This window comes from Meles meles, chromosome X (genome assembly GCF_922984935.1).
Source record: "Meles meles chromosome X, mMelMel3.1 paternal haplotype, whole genome shotgun sequence".
In the NCBI taxonomy this organism is placed as follows: domain Eukaryota; kingdom Metazoa; phylum Chordata; class Mammalia; order Carnivora; family Mustelidae; genus Meles; species Meles meles.
The window spans coordinates 95,401,152-95,416,871 of NC_060087.1; the positions used below are offsets into that span (position 1 = coordinate 95,401,152).

The 15,720-nt window shown below is 41.8% G+C and overlaps 1 protein-coding gene across 1 annotated transcript in view; it reads right to left on the minus strand.

Moving 5' to 3' along the window:
- TRPC5 (transient receptor potential cation channel subfamily C member 5) overlaps window positions 1-15,720 on the minus strand; it is a 142,741-nt gene that overhangs the window by 33,511 nt on the left and 93,510 nt on the right. The window contains exon 6 of the mRNA XM_045994589.1: window positions 12,037-12,359. Coding sequence (XP_045850545.1) covers window positions 12,037-12,359 — 323 coding nt within the window. The remainder of the gene's footprint in view (window positions 1-12,036; window positions 12,360-15,720) is intronic.

A 15,720-nucleotide genomic window follows, 5' to 3' on the forward strand; every position in this document is an offset into this window, starting at 1 on the left:
ATTACCGAGAACTTACTATCTATAAACATGTTAAGCACTTTTCTATGCATGATTATTATTATCCTTATAAAACTTTATTGTTGTGGTTAAGGAAACAAAGATTCAGAGGTCACTCAGCTATAAGTGCTGAGCCAAAATTCAAATCCAATTCCATCTGACCTCCCCAAACCACTGCATTATTAGATGGCTTCACAAATTATTGTTTCCTCTTCTAGTCTCCAAATATGTAAGTTTGCAGTGATATGTTTTCAGTGTCTAGGGTTTCTTTGGCCTCATATTCAGAAGTCTGTGCTGGTAGCAATAAAAGGCAGCCAACCCTGGGTAGCAGAAATCAACAATTTCTCAAGCACACAGATGAGGGGCAGAACATAAGAAATGCTACTTTTAAGATTTGATGCCCTTTTTCTATTGCTCAAAATATGTTGTTTTAATTTTTTTAAAAAATTTATTCATTTAAATAAACTTTTTTAGAGAAAGAGAGCATGAGCAGGGGGAGGGGCAGAGGAAGAAGGAGAGAGAGAGAGAGAGAGAGAGAGAGAGGGAGGGAGGCAGACTCCCTGCTGAGCATGGAGCCTGATGCGGGGCTCAATTTCATGACCCTGAGATCATGACTTGATTTGAAATTAAGAGTCAGATGCCCAACTGACTGAACCACCCATGTGTCCTCCAAATATGTTGCTTTGGGGGTACAATATATTTTGAGAGGCTTAGGCATTTGTTCTTGGGTTCACTTAGAGGGTATGTGGGAAATGTTTTAATGATTCCCTCTATCTGGAAGTGGTCTTCCCCATATCTTTGCATGACCATCTTCCTAACATAACTGGAGTCTCAGCTCAGATGTCATTTCCTCAAAGAAGCTTTCCTTGGTCACGCTACCAAAAGTAGCTCCACCAGTTTTTTTCTTTGTCTTTTTAAAAAAGATTTTTATTTATTTGAGAGAGATAGAGTGAGAGAGCAGGAGCAGAGGAAGAGGCAGAGGGAGAGGGAGAAGCAGGCTCCCCACTGAGCAGGGAGACTGACACAGGACTCAATCCTACTACCCTGGGATCATGACCTGAGTTGAAGGCAGATAGATGCTTAACCCACTGAGCCACCCAGGCATCCCATCTCATTTAACTTTCTTTGTAACATTTAAAACTCCCTAAAATTATAAGAAGTAATTATTCATTTAAGTGTTTATTTTCTGTCCATTCTCACTAGAATGTAAACTCTAGGAGGGCAGAGACATACAGCTACTCTGTACCTGGTGCATGATAAGCACTGGATCATACTTGTTGAATAAATGAATGAATACTTATTAGCTATTACTATTACTGTTCTCAGTGGATTAAAGTCTAGAAGACTCCAGTCCCATTGACAACTGCCCAGCCAGTAGGCAGCACTATGGGGTTAGTCATTTTGATGAAGGCTGTGCTCTGTCTGCACTGGCCTGACTCTCATGGAGTCTCTTTCAGGGCTGTCTGGGCAACATGCACATGGCCCTTTTCAACCAGTTGCATGGCTCTTCTCTTTATCATCATAGGTAACTTCCATGATTCTTCCAGCATCACCTTGCTAGCCTAGAAGGAAGAAGTTTGCTTTTTATCTGATGAGGATAAGTGCTGGCTGGTGAAGCATTTGAGGAATCAAAAGTAAGATGAGAGACTGGAGTTCAGGGAGCTGGTTGGCACAAGAACCAGAATATGGCAAGTCAGACTTAGCACAGGATCCGAATTTCCAGGAGATACTAAAAGTCAGGGCCAGGAAATGCAGTGCATTACGGAACCAGGCAGAGGATTAAAAATGGGAAAGATAAGGGGCTCAGGAGTCTGGTTCTACTAAGATGGCACAACCAGGATGTGCCAGGGGCCTCCTGAAATCAGGACAGGTGGGAGGCCAGCAATGGCACAAGCAGCTAGCTGGTAGCTGGAGAGCAGAAGCCAGGGTGGGTGTGGTTCAGAAAAACAGAAAGAAAATGCAGCAAATTGGAAAGGTAGTTTGAAAAACCAGGGTCTCTGGAAGTTGAATGACCTCGAGCATAGAAAACATTCAGTAAGGGGTGCCTGGGTGGCTCAGGTGGTTTAGTGTATGCCTTCAACTCAGGTCATAACCCCAGGGTCCTGGGATCGAGCAGTCATGTCATCCTGGATTTCACATGCCCATTCTGCAGTTCCCCAGACTTGCAATTTCCTATTCTATCATGCATTTCCTAAGCTTCTAACTCTAGATGGAATGCTCCTGCCATGCTCCCAACTTCTAGCCTCCACTTTCATCCTGTCTCCTTCTTTGCCCACCTCTTATTTGTCCTGCCCTGCCTCCTTCCTTATGAGGCTGGGTTAGATGTCCCTCTTTTGTTCTCCCACAGTACCTTAGCCTGATTCCACAAAGGCATATATCACAGTTTAGTGACAGTATAGGGGAATGGCTAAGAGCAAACTTTTAGACTCTTGCCCTTATCAACTATTTGATTAGAAAACTTAAATACCTTCAAACTTCAAGTTTCCTCATCTCTAAAATGTTTTTTAAAATTTAATTTTATTTTCTCAGTGTTCCAAGATTTATTGTTTATGCACATCACACCATAATTTATCAGAAGGATAAATGCTAATTACTAACATTTACTGTGCCCTTATTATATGTCAGCCACTATGCTAAGTGCTTTGCTTGTCTTGTAATGTTTGATTCTTGGAATAACCCTACGAAATAGCTACTATTTGTTTTGTTTTGTTTTTTTTTAGATGAGAAACTTTAGTGCGAAGAGTGGGCACACTGGTAGGAAGTGGCAAAGGTAGGATTTGCACCAGGCTCTTTTGGTCCTGGAGCCCGCATGCTTAACCACTTTTCCCTATTACATAAGATACCATATATGATGCACTGGGCACAGTGTTTGGCATAAGCTTTAAAGATGACAACTATTTTGCTGAAAAAAATAATTCATTACATGTTAATAAAAAATGGCAGCTATTCTAATTGTTTACTCATATTCTTCATTAGACTATGAACTTGAGGATAAGGACGCCCTCTTAGTATCCTTATTGGCTGGCACATAGCAGTTGCTGAATACATGTTTGTTGAATAAATCTGTTAAAGATGATGGGAGAAGTACCCATGGGAGAAGTATTAAGGAAAGTATAAATAATTGGCACCCTCCTGTGATAAGAGTAGCAGGAAGGCTATGAACTTAAAATAGGGAGAAAAGCAGGAGACAATCAACAACAATATTTAAAACCTGGCCAGAAACATAAAGAACACTGGATGGGGACTGAGTTTGTATCCATGCAATAAGATGGGACAATATGGGCTGAATGCTGGGTAGAGAAATCTCTATTGATTAAGTAGGAATTGCCACAAATGAATGGAGTTGGTCTACGAGGAGGTCCCAAGTGACCTGCTCTGTCACTGCTATGACCTGCTATGGCTTTGTATATATTCGTGATTATTTCAATTTTCTACAAATTCTGTGTAACTTCACAAAACAAGTCTTACACCTGCATCCCTGGATAAAAGAACAGACTGCAGCTTGTATGTCTGGATTGAAATCCTGACTCTGCCACTTACCATCTGTGTGACTGAAGACAACCTGTGTAACTGCTTTGCACCCTAATTTCTCTATCTGTAAAATGGGTAATAATAATAATGCCTACCTCATAGCATGGTTGTGAGGATTAAATGAGTTAATTCATGTAAAGCTCATTTGTACTAGTGTCTAGACATAACATTCAGTAAATATTAGATACTTTCATGATTATTGTCAACCTTTACATTTCTTTATTGTCTTTATAGCTTGTCATCCATTTGGATATCTAGTTGTACATAGCTGCAATCATAGTGTGTACAATTTTTGTGTTTTTAAGAGGTACACATTTGGGGTATGTTACTTTTTGTGTATATATAGAATCTGCACGTGTATCATTTTAATAGCTGCCCAATATTCCACCCAGTGAATATAAAGCCTGTCTTGACATTTTTATCAATGCTTTTGATAAGAATAGATGGCAAGCTTTTAAGATCTTCAGATGACACAAGACTGGGAGCAATAACTAATAGATGGGATGACAAAACCAAGATTCAGAAAGGTTTCAAAATCATGGAGCAATGGGCTGGAACTAACAAGAGGAAATTTAATAGGGATCAATGTAAAGCTTTGTTCTTGGGCCAAGTGCCCAAATTCAGGATGAGGGATGTAGGAGAAATGCCAAGGATTTTCTCTGACAGCAAGCTAAAAGTGGATCAGCAGAGTGACACTGTGCTAAGTGCTTTGCATTTGTTAATATTTGATTCTCAGATCTTTAGTATGGCCAGATACTTCAGCCATATGAGTAGGGACAGTGCAGACGTAAATCTAGATTGAAGATAAGATAGGCACATCGAAATCCTTGAGGAGAACGCAGGCAGCAACCTCTTCGACCTCAGCCGCAGCAACATCTTCCTAGGAACAACGGCAAAGGCAAGGGAAGCAAGGGCGAAAATGAACTATTGGGATTTCATCAAGATCAAAAGCTTTTGCACAGCAAAGGAAACAGTTAACAAAACCAAAAGACAGCTGACAGAATGGGAGAAGATATTTGCAAACGACATATCAGATAAAGGGCTAGTATCCAAAATCTATAAGGAACTTAGCAAACTCAACACCCAAAGAACAAACAATCCAATCAAGAAATGGGCAGAGGACATGAACAGACATTTCTGCAAAGAAGACATCCAGATGGCCAACAGACACATGAAAAAGTGCTCCACGTCACTCGGCATCAGGGAAATACAAATCAAAACCACAATGAGATATCACCTCACACCAGTCAGAATGGCTAAAATTAACAAGTCAGGAAATGACAGATGCTGGAGAGGATGTGGAGAAAGGGGAACCCTCCTCCACTGTTGGTGGGAATGCAAGCTGGTGCAACCACTCTGGAAAACAGCATGGAGGTTCCTCAAAATGTTGAAAATAGAACTACCCTATGACCCAGCAATTGCACTACTGGGTATTTACCCTAAAGATACAAACATAGTGATCCGAAGGGGCACGTGTACCCGAATGTTTATAGCAGCAATGTCTACAATAGCCAGACTATGGAAAGAACCTAGATGTCCATCAACAGATGAATGGATCAAGAAGAAGTGGTATATATACACAATGGAATACTATGCAGCCATCAAAAGAAATGAAATCTTGCCATTTGCGACGACGTGGATGGAACTAGAGCGTATCATGCTTAGTGAAATAAGTCAATCGGAGAAAGACAACTATCATATGATCTCCCTGATATGAGGACATGGAGAAGCAACATGGGGGGGTAGGGGGATAGGAGAAGAATAAATGAAACAAGATGGGATTGGGAGGGAGACAAACCATAAATGACTCTTAATCTCACAAAACAAACTGGGGGTTGCTGGGGGGAGGTGGGATTGGGAGAGGGGGTGCGGGCTATGGACATTGGGGAGGGGAGGCGAACCATAAGAGACTATGGACTCTGAAAAACAACCTGAGGGTTTTGAAGGGTCAGGGGTGGGAGGTTGGGGGAACAGGTGGTGGGTGATGGGGAGGGCACGTTTTGCATGGAGCACTGGGTGTTGTGCAAAAAGAATGAATACTGTTACGCTGAAAAAAAAATAAATAAATAAAAAGGGAAAAAAAAAAAAGATAGGCACATCGAACATCATTATGTCGTAGGCCTCTGTGGTAGGTACAAGGCTTCTAAAGTGGGGTAATCTCAGTCTGGTGGGTGAAAGAGCGAACAACGACTAACATACAAGTTATATTGTCACAGAGATGTGCTTAGAATGCCATAGGAAACAAACACAGAAGGAGACTGTAACTGAGAGTGGGGTTAGAATGGGTAAGAAGAGGCTTAGGAGAGCAGGTTATTTTTCAGCAGAGGCTTGAAAGATGGGTTAGAGTTTTCCAGGCTAGCCAGGTGGGGATGGGCATTCCAGCCAGGCAGAGGGAATGGTGTAGGATGTGCTAAGGCCCACAGGGCCAAGATGCTCTCCTGTAGCTGGGAAGAACAAGGTGTTGCCTATGGGGAAGAGGAGTGAGAGGCTGGAAAGGTGGGGTCCAGATTATCAAGGTCCTGTGTGTTGTGGTAAAGAAGTGGATTTTACACTGGAGAAGATTTCAGTACCTGGCAGGCATGAAGCTGGTTGGTAAAAAGATAAGACTGGTGTTTAGGAAGAAACTTCTGTGAGGCAGGTGGGAAATTGTTTGGAGGAGAAAGAAGACTGGAAGCAGGGAGACCAGTTGGTGGGTGGGGGGGATGGGGGGTATGTGCGCATGCGTATAGGAGTGCGCACCCACGCACGCACACGTGCGCGCGCGCGCACCCACGTGCACTCATGAGCGCGCATATCCGTAAAGGCTAAATTCAAGAGAGATTTACCAAGTTCAGCTGCAGGACTTGGTGAGACTGGACGTGTTGCGGACGGAAGAGGGTAAGAGTCATAAATGACTTCTAGGGTTCTGGCTGGTGGCATTTAATAAGATGAGGAATTGAAGGGGAAATAGGTTTGGGGTGGGGATATGGAGATAACAGAATTTAGCTGTGGACATTTTGTGCTTGAAACGCCGGGGGGCACAGCCATGTGCGTTCGGGAGGTATCTGGAATTGAGGGCTGGAACCTCAGAAAGAGACATAAGATCGGCCACTTCCACTGTTTTTCTGTCGCAGGTTCTATGCCTTCAGAATGCTGATGCTTTCCCGGTTGCTTCTCTCAATAGTAGATGAAGGCGAGGTGTCCCCAAAATGAAGTACTAGACTTAAAACCGCTGATAGTATGGTCATGTGGTTGTCAGTAAGGATGGTGAGGTCTTCCTGAAATGTGTGCCTGGGAAAAATACCTTTTTTTGTTTGTTTTTAAAGCCAAAGAATAGCAAAGGCGTCTCTGGAGAATCAGAAGGAAATGGATGACAATAAGCCGATGGCATAGTTTATGTCAGATATATAAATGAGCTTGCTTTCTCTTTGTCTTAAAAGATGAGTATTTCTGATTCTCTGACCAAATAGTGTATATTTTAGCAGGTATTATAAATGCCGGAGTTGAGGTGTTTAAAGGAAAACGTTAAGCTGAGCCAGACTTCCATGGAGGAAAAAAAATCACCTAGAAGAAAAGTTGAGGTGGTATTACTGCTGATTTGGTTCCAGCATGACAATTCTTCTTTATACCTGATGCCCCAAGGTATAATTTTGAGTGTGCCAGGTCCCCATTCTTGTTTATTGTCCCTGCTGGGCAACTGATGGGAGCAGAATGTACGTTGGCAGCAGGGGTATTAATAATGACTATACAAACTTGCAAGAAGGTATTTCATAAACTTCTTCAACAGAGTTTACATGAAAGAGCAATTGGCAGGGGACCTGGCCTCCTGGAAGGCACCTCACATTCAGGTGTTCAGTTCTTTTTTTTTTTTTAAAGATTTTGTTTTTATTTTATTTATTTGACCGAGAGAAATCACAAGAGAGGCAGGCAGAGAGAGAGGAAGGGAAGCAGGCTCTCCGCTGAGCAGAGAGCCCGATGCGGGACTCAATCCCAGGACCCTGAGATCATGACCTGAGCCGAAGGCAGAGGCTTAACCCACTGAGCCACCCAGGTGCCCCAGGTGTTCAGTTCTATTGCACACTTTGATGTGAACAAATGCAGCCTCTTGGTGCTCAAACTACCACAGCATTGCTCTTCATATTGAAAACAGGTTGATAGTTCTGCCTCTAGAGTAATGCAGGAGAGGAAGCAGGGCCTAGCCAAGAGGCACTAGCAAGGTGGCCGGTTGCTGTTACACATTCCTGGCTGGCTTAACCAAAAATCCCACTCTCTTCTCATCAACTCATTTGATTTCTTTATTTCCTTTCATATGAGTATCATTTCCCCATGTAAGATTTTCCCTTGAGTTCTGGGAAAAGAGGCAGGGGGTGTGGCCTAGTGGAGGGGGTGGGGACTGAAAATAGGCAATGGAGTGAGCCAACATTTTTCAAACTCTGTTCATTGGTACATCATCCTGGCCAATGCATTTGGGGTAATCTTTCCTTACATCGTGGATTCACAATGAAATATCTAAGAAGACCCGCAGTTAAGAAATCCTTTAAAATTTGTCCTAGCATTTCCAAAAGTCAATGGATCATATTTATGTCTCTTAACATCCCCATGAACTGTGGTTATTTATAACCCATTTTAGGAAATGCTGCTAGAAACAAATAATAGGGATAGGCTACATAGCATTGTTTTTTCCCCTTTCTATTGGTGCAACTTGGAGGTGAGCAGAAACTCATATTTTCCTCTGGTCTTTGTTATTGAACACATTTCTAGGACATCTGAATTGTGTGGCACTGAACTGCCTTAGTTTATAGGATTAAGGGGAAAAATGTAGTTTAGTTTAATGACTAAAACCCTCTCATGAGCTTGGGGTCATTACTGTGAATATCAGTGTTGAGTGGCACTTCCCAGAACTGGGGGGTTGAGATGGACATGTTACAGGACATTGAGTCTAGGATAAGCCCAGGACCTCTCTTGGAATCTAACAAATTTCCTATCATGTGCTTATTTTCTTCTTGTTTGTTTCCCCTAACAGTGATTTGTCGGAAAATAACAGCCATCTTGGAGGCTTGAAGGTTCTAAGGAAGGAGACATGAGTTTACAACAAAAAGGTACACAAACTCCATGTGTCTGGCAGCAGTGGACTCATGGACAGCTTCAAGAGCTGCCTCCTTGTGTCCCAAATGGGAAAAGGGAGATATTTCTGATCCATGCTGGGGGACCTAAACTAATACCAGAAGGTGAACTGATTCTAATCTTGCCTTCAGCCTGTCCCGTCTCTAGCTTACTCCTATGAAAGGACATATAGGTGTCACTGGGAGGTGCTCATGGGCTTTTATTGTAAGCCCTGAGAATTTGTCCCTCCCAGCATTCTATCTTCTGTTCCACACTGTGTGGACTCAGGCAGTCATACTCGTTCTTATGAAGCATGCCCCATTAATATTGCTTGAAGGATGGATTTGCATGTGTTCTGTCTTAGAATACTAGGTAGGAGAAACACTCCCCAGTAGGATGTAATGTCCATCCCCACAATGCAATCAGGCAAAAGGGATGCAACCACTTTGCATAAGGCCTGTTCAAACATACCAGTTCTCCTATAAACTTTTACCTTAATTCCATCAACTCCTATGGTCTTACCTCCAGTCTCTATTAGGATTTCACTGACAGGCGTTGGTTTTGTAATACTAGATAGGGGAGGTTTTCCCCAGCCAGACATAATATCCATTCCCATAAAAACATTTAGGTAAAGGAGGCACAGGGTTTTTACATAAAGCCTGTTCAAACATTCTAACTTTTATGATCCTATTGACACTTATATTTTTTAAATAAGATTTTATTTATTTATTTGAGAGGGAGAGAATGAGAGAGAGAGAGAGAGAGCACGCAGAAGAGGGGAAAAGTCAGAGGGAGAAGCAGACTCCCCACTGAGCAGGGAGCCCGATGTGGGTCTTGATCCCGGGACTCCAAGATCATGACCTGAGCTGAAGGCAGTTGCTTAACCAACTGAGCCACTCAGGTGCCCCGATGCTTACATTTTTAATTTTTTACTTCTTTTTAAGTAAGCTCTACACCCAGCATGGGGCTTGAACTCATGATCCTGAGATCAAGAGTCACATGCTCTGTATACTGAGCCAGCCAGGTGTCCCTACCCTTACATTTTTATATTTTCTCAATCTAACTGTAGCCTGAGTCAGGGCATCACCAAAGGGTTTTGGTATTACAGTTAGAAGGAGTTCTGTATGAATGAGTACAGAAACTTCTCTTTTCCACCCTCTAACCATTTTACCCACTCTTGTACAGAAGACTTTGGGTTCCCAGCTAGAGTTTGAGCCGAGGAACCCTGGCCTTTTTGTCAATCTTTAACTTATTTTGTCCAAACACTGCCCCAAATGATTGCTGGTTAGGTTTCTCATTGTAATTTTTGCCTGCTGGCTTTTTAAAGTTCTCCAAACTGGGATAAATAAAGTAGACTTGTTTTGGGCCCTTTAATGTTGGGGGACCAGTATGGAGTCCCTTTGGCCATCCAAACCTTTGAGGAGTGTTGTATTAAAGTCTTTACTTTAACCGTGTCAAAGTCTGTTTTATTCATCTCAGTTCTTTTTTTTTTTAATTTTACTTATTTATTTGACAGAGAGAGAGACAGATCACAGGTAGGCAGGGAGGCAGAGAGAGGAGGAAGCAGGATCTCCGAGGAGCAGAGAGCCCGATGTGGGGCTCGATCCCAGGACCCCGGGATCATGACCTGAGCCGAAGGCAGAGGCTTTAACCCACTGAGCCACCCAGGCGCCCCTTCATCTCAGTTCTTAATAACCATCTAAAGATTTCCATCCTGTGGGATGAGTCCTGGGACTCTTCTCTGTTTCCTCTTTGTTTTGCTCCTTTCAATATTTGCTTTATTCACCTTATTCCTTAATAACTGTTTAAAAGCTTCCACTTTTGTGGCCTCTTTCTATTTTACTGTTAATTAACCTAATGTTTTCATTAAGACCCATGAGAGAAAGCTGAGACATCAAATTGCAAAGGTTTCCCAGAGTGTTTTTTGGTTTTGCAGCAGTAAGGTTATATGGGGTGCCTGTGTGAAAGAGGCTCCTTAACCACAGCATTTACCATGACCTGAGTAATGGACATATTCAGCAGGCAGATTTCTCAGTCATCTTAAAGTCATTTCCATGTATCTTGCATCGGAAGCATGTCAGTGGCTTCACTGGGGTATTCCACTTGCCATTGATAGGGGGAATTGAGAAGTCCCCCCTCTCAGGGTAAACACACCCTACAGGGGTTTTTATCCAGTTAACTGGGCTAGTCATTCCCTTAGGAATAGCCTCCTTTGTATCTGGATCACATGTAGTCATCTGTGATTGTTTAGTCATGAGCTATGGGTCCTGTATCAACCCAAACATGCCCTTCCACTCTATAGTATTCAAAATCAAAAGCACAGCTCCTAAATTGGTTACTATCATAATTTGTTTTACTAAAGGGTCTTCAGGAAGCTGATGATATCCACAAAATGAAAACAATTCCTTCATACTGAATTCTGTGGTTTCAGTAGTTTCTTGGTTTTGCTGTCTCCCACACTGACCACCTTCTTGGTGACCAGAGGTCTTACAGGGACCTTCTGTTGTCCTCTACAATTTTTACCTTGAGGGGTGACTTTGAGTCTAGTGGTCCAAACTCAGACTGACCCAAATCTGTGAGCTTCCATGCCTTCTCCAGACACCCTGTTGTCCCCAAATCCCCATGTGCCCACCAATCTGTAAGCTCTCCAAAACCTGTCCTTTAAGGGTTTTGTGGAGGCTTCATTGAATAGTCATGATTGATTAGATTAATTGGTCACTGGTTAAATTAAACTCGGTCTTCAGCTCCTCTCCCTTCCCTGGTCGTTGAGGGGTGGGACTGAATGTTTCAACCCTTTAGTCCACATAAGGTTGATTCCCCTGGCAACCAGCCTCCATCCTTAGGTTGTTGTCCTAAAGTCACCTTCTTAACACAACAAAAGACACCTTTGTCAGTCTTGGCCCTTAGGAAATGCCAAGGATTTTAGGAGCTCTGTGCCAGAAACAGGAAGGCCAAATACACATTTCTTATCATACATCATAATATCCCAGTCTACATTAAGATATTCTTGCATCCCTCCTTTTTCTTTGTTCTTGATTCAGAATATGTATGTTAGCTTTGGTAATCACTTGTTCAGAGGAATAGCCTTGCTCTTTCATTTCCTTGGTTAGTGACGCTTTTAGGAGTGAGGAATTATTTACCCCCTTTTCAAAGATTCCTTTAAAATATGAGATGCTACCAAAATTGTTTAGAACTAGCTCTTTAGATGAGTTCCTGGGAGCCCATGTATGTGTCTCTTTCTTCTCTCACCTAACTGCTTCCTCTCTTAGTTTTCTATAGTGAGAAGAAGGTTTTTATAGTGAGAAATCCTTTGGGTTGATCCATAAATAAGCTTTGTGTGGACTGTCAAGAAACAGTGATAAAGCTATGGACTGAAAATAGAGCAAAGAAAGAGAAAGCAGAAAAAGGCCAGGGAGGGGGTCTTACGTGGAGAAGGCATTATTCTGTTTCTCACATCGGATTCCCTTGCAGTTGTTTGGCTCATCGATCGCTCTGGTCTCATAATAAAAGTAAAGCTGGTTCAATCCATTGGCAAAAGCCAGCAGTACTAGGCAGTAGATAAAGAGGAATTTGAGGATATCAAGCAGCATGCGCCCCAAAGAGATCTGCAGAGGTCCTAAGTGGGAGTTGGCTGTGAACAGGGATATGAGACGCAACGAACTTAAAATGTTGGATATTGCAAAGAGTGCTTCTGCAATCAGGGTTGGGTGCCACATTTCCCATTCTTCCCTTGGACGAGAACCATTATACTGCAAGAAACAAGTACACGAGGTGAGATGTACAGTGAGCATTTATAAAATTTTTTCTTCTTTTCTCCTCTCTAGTACCCAAACAAAGCCACCAAAGTAAGCATCAAGCATTCATTTATACAACAGGCCTTGTGCATGGCACTGTCTCCCTTCCCCATCCAATCAATATATGATGTTAATAACTCTTTTCCTCCCACTCTCACCCAAATATATTCCCTGCATATATACAGAGAAAATGAATTTTGAAGCAATCATCTGGAGCAACCACCTGTGGTTTATCCACAGACATTTTCTGACTATGAATTTACCAGATTGTTGGGGAGAGTCACTGGAACAGAGCCATTGGTATGCCCAAGGTAGTGGGGACAAATTACTCTGCTTCCTAATGAGATTCTAAATCAGATTTACCTCCCCAGTCCCCCATTTCCTTCTGAGTACCATAGACAACTTGTAGTTACTGAAGGATGAGGGATAGGTTCTGCCTCCTTGGTGTGCAATGTTCATCCTGCCCTCCTTGCTGACTTGCAGTTTGGGGCTGCTAGAGCAACCTTAGAGGGCCATTACTCAGTTTTCTGTTGAATTTTAGCAGTCTGTAATGTATTTCGTTCTATTACAGATAGCATGTAAGCCTTCCAGGTAGTGAATTTAGTACTGCTCCACATGGTGGTATAGGCATGTATTTTATAGTTCCTTTGACAGCCCTACAAGTCCACATGCCCTTCTAGTACAAATGAAGAGCCAGGGGGTTGAAGGAGAGGAAGAGTCAGTATTCCTGGGGTTGATTACCCATTTTTCAGCCCCATCCTGGACTTCTAGCTCCTGGAACGTTGGGAGCAGCTTTATAGAAAGATAGCTTCACTGTGAGGCCTTATGTCCGATTTGGGCTCTGTTAACTTAAAACTGCCTGTGTCTTTCCATCTCACCGTAAAATGAGGATAGTATCTACTCCTGTCCACTGCACAGGTTTGTGATTATGTGTCCATATGTGAGAGAGTGTGTACTCCATAAGGAGAGATGTTATAGAAATATAAGAATTTGCTTATTACCTTCCCCAAGACAGAAGTAGATTTTGCCTGGAATTCAATCCAAAGCATATTGCCATGAACTCTCATCTAAATATCACAATTTCTCAGGACTAAATGTAAACAACTTTTCTGAGAAAATGTTGCATTGGGGGCCAAATTATATTAGCATTTCTAAACTGTGGTTCAGTTCCAACAACTGACAAAACTGGTGTTGTTAAAATCATTTGTGTGTATCCAATATTCTTCTCTGTCAGAGGAGTTGAGAGAAACCTTGCCACCCTTGTGCTTCCGTTTCAGATGAACTTTAGGTAGCTAATCTGTTTTATATACTCTCGGCCAATTCTTAGATCCCTGCATTTTTCCTTCCCAAAACAACAGCACCAAAAATACCCCACATTGGCTGCATCGCTGTGAGGGGTGGGCATCTTCAGGCCTATTTTACAAGTGGGAGAACTGAAATCCAGGTAGGCAGAGTAACTTGCTTCTCATCACACAGCAAGCTGGTGGCAGAGCCTGGCCTAAAGTTGTGATCTCAACACACTTGGTCTAGTATTATCTCTATTAAATGTTCACGCAAATGATAGTTGATATCACAGCATATATGTTAGATGGGTCTTTAGAAGTTCTGAGCTCTGAGACATGGAGATATTAATAATGAAACACCTATATTTTAGAACTAGATATTATCAACTGGAACCTGCACAGCTCATAATTTAGGATTTTCCTCCCTCTGTAATCACAGCTGTAAGCACAGGGAAGTCTGGTGCCCGGGGACAGTGAATCTGAATTTGTAGAACATTCAGAAGTATGAAAAATGATTCTTATGGCAAATCTGTGTTTTACATCTTTACCTTTGGAGGAAGATATTATAGAATATGAAAGCAAGGAATAAACTTGGAGATCTTTTAGCATCAAGGTCAGCAAAACTTTTTCCGTCAAGGGCCAGATAGTAGAAATTTTTGGTTAGTGGGTTATATGGTCCCTTTTACAGCTACTCAACTCTTCGTTGTAGAAATAATAGGGAATAAGTGAACAAATGGATATGGCAGCCAATCAAATTTAGTCTGCAGACCATAGTCTGATGGCCCCTGGTCTAATACAAGTGGTTTACAAATTGTGTTCCTTGAAGCCTGAAGGTTTAGTAGAAGCATTTTGTAGCCACTCTGGGAGCCAGATAAAAGGCTTGGAAGATTGATTACTCAATCCAAATTCAATCTTTGAGCTCTCTCATATATTGAAGTTCTGAATAATTTTTAACTTCAAGATATGGTTTCATGGAAAAAGTTAAAAGGCTGACAGCCACTGATCTAGTCCAATCTGCTTATTTTACAGAGGCAGAATCTCAGGCTCAAGGAGGTAGAAGGATGACCTATGGTAATCTAGATTGTATCAGAACAAGGATTACATTCAGGTTTCTGATTCTTTACTTAGTGATACTAGGAGACAAGTAATTTTTCTTATATTCTTTGAGATAGAATCCAGATTGAAAATTGGCCTCCGTGTCTTTCAAAGAGGGATAAATTGGAGTCTATTTACTTAGTGATACTAGGAGACAAGTAATTTTTCTTATATTCTTTGAGATAGAATCCATATTGAAAATTGGCCTCCATGTCTTTCAAAGAGGGATAAATTGGAGTCTATCAGTTCAGAAGCAAAATATGAAGAGGGCCAGCCTAAGGTAGGGCCTTAATAATAAGGACGGAGTGGGAGATTGTGTCTTCAGCCACGTACTGGATGAAGAAAGGGCCATAACTCAATGTGTATCAATGTTCAGATAAGGTGGTCTTGGGATAAATCTAGGTGGTACTATCCTAGAAGACACAAGGATAATTATTCTCCATTTGTAGGATTATCTGGGGGACACTGAGGGCTGATGTTATGTGTATTTGTTTCTTTTGAGTACTTTGGTATGTGCCTTGCCTTTTGGTTTCTGTTGTTGCAGACCATGTGCAGTGGAATATATATATATGTATACATACATATATTTATACATATATATATGTATATATATATATATATAAGTATATATATACATATATATATATCGTTGGCTATTGTTTTTGCTCTAATAAAGGATCTTCTCTAATAACAGCCTATCCCATGGCATTTCTGTACTGCCTTAGTACAACAGTGACCAGAAATGATTCAAGGGGCATATGTACCAGCTTTTATGGCTTTACCTCATAGAGGTTGTCTCAGCCTACTTGGAGAAGCTCATCTCAGACTAGTATGCCTCTATGGATGAGCAGACCAGACTGACCATTTGCAGTTTCTCATTGCAGATCCAAATCTGCATGTGGCATGTCTTGCTTCATAAATTCTCCTTTTTTTGGTTT